This window comes from Myotis brandtii, unplaced genomic scaffold (assembly GCF_000412655.1).
Source record: "Myotis brandtii unplaced genomic scaffold, ASM41265v1 scaffold563, whole genome shotgun sequence".
NCBI classification, from domain to species: Eukaryota; Metazoa; Chordata; class Mammalia; order Chiroptera; family Vespertilionidae; genus Myotis; species Myotis brandtii.
In genome coordinates, this window is record NW_005370096.1 from 80,829 (window position 1) to 84,204 (window position 3,376).

A 3,376-nucleotide genomic window follows, 5' to 3' on the forward strand; every position below is an offset into this window, starting at 1 on the left:
AGGGATCAAACCTGCAACCGAGGCATGTGCCCTTGACCAGAAATCGCACCGGAGACCCTTTGGTCCCTGAGTGACACTAACCACTGAGCACAGGCCAGGGCCCTAGCAGACTTCTTGGCACACGCTGGTTGTGCGAGCCGTCTTCCCTCACTGTCACCTGGTTCCTGCCATCTGCATCCCGTCCAGCCTCCAGCAGCACCGCCCATGAGGGGCGAGGGGCGAGGGGCGAGGGGGGGAGCCTCTGTCGGCTCTAGGCCCAGCTGACTCACAAGTGCTGGCCGTGCAGCTGGTGGGGCGACCGCCAGGAACCAGCCTGCTGCCCAGCATGCGCCCAGACGGGAAAGCACAGGTGACCCCAGCGACAACGCACAGGAGACAGGAATGGAGAGAAAACGCACATTTTCTGAGTGCTTTCGTCAGGTTTGTTTCATTGTTTTGAACACTAAGATTTATTTTCAAACAGCACACAGACGGTCTGCGGGGCAGGGCGAGGCCAGACAGGTCTGGGTCCCAAGGTGTCTGGGAGACTGGACCCCACCCACAGCAGCGGCAGGAAAGGAGGACCCTTGCCCAGTGGCTCAGCCAAAGCTTCAGGCAAGCGCGGCGGCTCTGCAGCCCCAGGCCCACCCTGGGCCGGGTACGTGGCGGTTGCGGACCCCAAAGGGCGCTGCGGGTGGCGGCAGCCAGAACTCAACTAGGGGCACAGCAGCGCCGGACAATGGCGACTCAGCCCAACCTGCCGGAGCCGGCTCTTCGGAAAACCACCTCCTTTGGGAGACACCTCGTGGCTCAGGTCTCTCCTCTCGATTTCCCTTTGCTTTCCAAAAAGTCCAAAAAAAAAACAAAGAAAAAAACACACATTTTGGGGAGAAGGTGTTCTTCACACACCAGAGAGCCGCACCACGGCCCTGCTGCCCTCACTGAACCCGCTCCGTGAAGTTCTCGGGGAAGACGCCCTGGCACTTGTCCAGCTCCTTGTGCTGGTTCCAGTCGCTCTCCTTCACGCCCATGAGCCAGCCTTCATCCTGAGGGAGCAGAGCGCAGGCTGAGCGAGTGGCCACGGAGGGCTGCCCGCACCTAAAGGGTGTGTGTGTTTGGGGATCTGCTGGGAAAATGTCCCCTCCTCTAGCCTGTCCACCCTTGAAAGAACGCCTCCTCCAAGCAGCCTCCCCTGCTAACCTCCCCAGCCCCAAGCCTAGCTGCCCAGGACCGTCCGCCCTTCAGCAGGTGGGTTAACTATGTCATCTGGCGAGGCCTCGTCCCCCTGGAAGGCAGCCTGACCCTGGCCCTGCTCTGGACGTGTCTGAACAGCCCTCAGTCCCAGCCAGGAGCTCCCCACCATCCGGGGACATCACCACCCTCCCAGACCTCCCTGAACAGCTCCAGGACACTCCGCTGAGCTGGCCCAGGAACAGCTTCCAGAGTGACCTGAGGCCATCCCACCAGCCTCTGTCCTAGTCCTGGTCCCTCCCAGGTCATGACCCCTCCCAGACCCCAGACCCTGACCCCTCCCAGACCCCAGACCCTGACCCGTCCCAGGTCCCGACCCCTCCCAGGCCCTGACAGCCTCCCGGGCCCCAGACCCTAACCTCTCCCAGGCCCTGACCCCTCCCAGGCCCTGACCCCTCCCAGACCCCAGGCCCTGACCCCTCCCAGGTCCCGACCCCTCCCAGGCCCTGACCCCTCCCAGACCCCAGACCCTGACCCCTCCCAGGCCCTGACAGCCTCCCGGACCCCAGACCCTGGCCCCAGGCCTGTGGCTGAGCCTTCACTGCCCTGCGGCTGAGCTACACCTGGTGCCCACCTACATCCTTCTCGTTTCACTCTGCCATTTGTCCGATCTGAGCCACTTCTATTGGCCCCGATGACCAGGCAAGGGCCAGAGGCCAGGATTCTGCTTCTGAAAACCCCACCCAGCCCAGGGCTGGCCCACAAGGGAGACCTGAGGTTCAGGAGAATCAGCTGATCCGGCACCGCCCCAGGCCCTAACCTCTCCCAGGCCCTGATCCCTCCCAGACCCTAACCTCTCCCAGGCCCTGACCCCTCCCAGGTCCTGACCCCTCCCAGACCCCAGGCCCTGACCCCTCCCAGGCCCTGACAGCCTCCCGGGCCCCAGGCCCTAACCTCTCCCAGGCCCTGATCCCTCCCAGACCCTAACCTCTCCCAGGCCCTGACCCCTCCCAGGTCCTGACCCCTCCCAGACCCCAGGCCCTGACCCCTCCCAGGCCCTGACAGCCTCCCGGACCCCAGACCCTGGCCCCAGGCCTGTGGCTGAGCCTTCACTGCCCTGCGGCTGAGCTACACCTGGTGCCCACCTACATCCTTCTCGTTTCACTCTGCCATTTGTCCGATCTGAGCCACTTCTATTGGCCCCGATGACCAGGCAAGGGCCAGAGGCCAGGATTCTGCTTCTGAAAACCCCACCCAGCCCAGGGCTGGCCCACAAGGGAGACCTGAGGTTCAGGAGAATCAGCTGATCCGGCACCAGGCCCGGGAAACCCTCTTACTCACTCCCAGCCCAGTGTGGCTCAGTCAGTGCCTGGCGCCCTAGAGCCCCGCCCAGGACCCCACCCAAGTTGGCCTCCTTCCAAACCAGCCCTCCTCCCACCCTCAGCCACCCGTCAATTAAACCCCAGGGACGTGCTGATGACAGGCAGACACGGAGAAGCCACGCAGGAGGCGGCTCTGACAGGCATTGGGGTGGGAAACGCTGAGGCACGGCGGGTGCTCAGGGTTCCTGCAGAGACCACTCACTGCCCTGTGGGCCCCTGGGTCCCCTGTGGATGGGTGCGGGCCAGCCTGGGGGGGCGGCACGCAGGGCCACCGGCAGGCCACAGAGAGGGCGGGCCCCTTAGAGGCAGGAAGCAGAGCAGGCGGGTTCATGGAGGGACGGCCAGGGGCCCAGCCTGGGAGGAGGGAGAACGCGGTGCAGGGCAGGGCAGGGAAGCGGCAGGGCAGAGGAGCCTGGAGAAGGAAGCCTAGAGAAGGGAAGTCTCAAAAAGGAAGCCTGCAGAGAGCTGAGAGGCAGATGGAGCCTCAGGGAGACAAGGAGGCGCCGGAGGAGCAGGTGTGCGAGGAAAAGAGTGAGGACAAAGGAGAGACAAAGATGTGGCCACATGGGGGACCGGACGGACGGGAGGGAAGGAACAAAGGAAGGGAGCAAGGCAGGGGAGGGGGAGTGATGAGGACAGGTGAGGATGGGGAGCCCGCCCGGCCGAACCCCGGCCCACCTGCTCCTCAGGGTTCTGGAAGGGGATCACCAGCACCACGTCCCCCGCCTTGAGCTGCAGCTCGTCTGTGTCTGTGGCCGCGTAGTCATGCTGGGCCTGCACCTGCAGGGGATGGCGGGAAGCTGCACACCCTCTCGCGAAGGCCC

General features: G+C 64.5%; 1 protein-coding gene across 1 annotated transcript in view; it reads right to left on the minus strand.

Annotated features, from left to right (window-relative positions):
• Positions 1–411: 411 nt before the first annotated feature.
• BIN1 (bridging integrator 1) overlaps positions 412–3,376 on the minus strand; it is a 38,587-nt gene continuing 35,622 nt past the window's right edge. The window contains exons 18-19 of the mRNA XM_014549644.1: positions 3,231–3,332; positions 412–1,025 (exon numbers count right to left, since the gene is read on the minus strand). Of these exons, the coding sequence (XP_014405130.1) occupies positions 918–1,025; positions 3,231–3,332 (210 nt within the window). The 3' untranslated portion in view covers positions 412–917. The remainder of the gene's footprint in view (positions 1,026–3,230; positions 3,333–3,376) is intronic.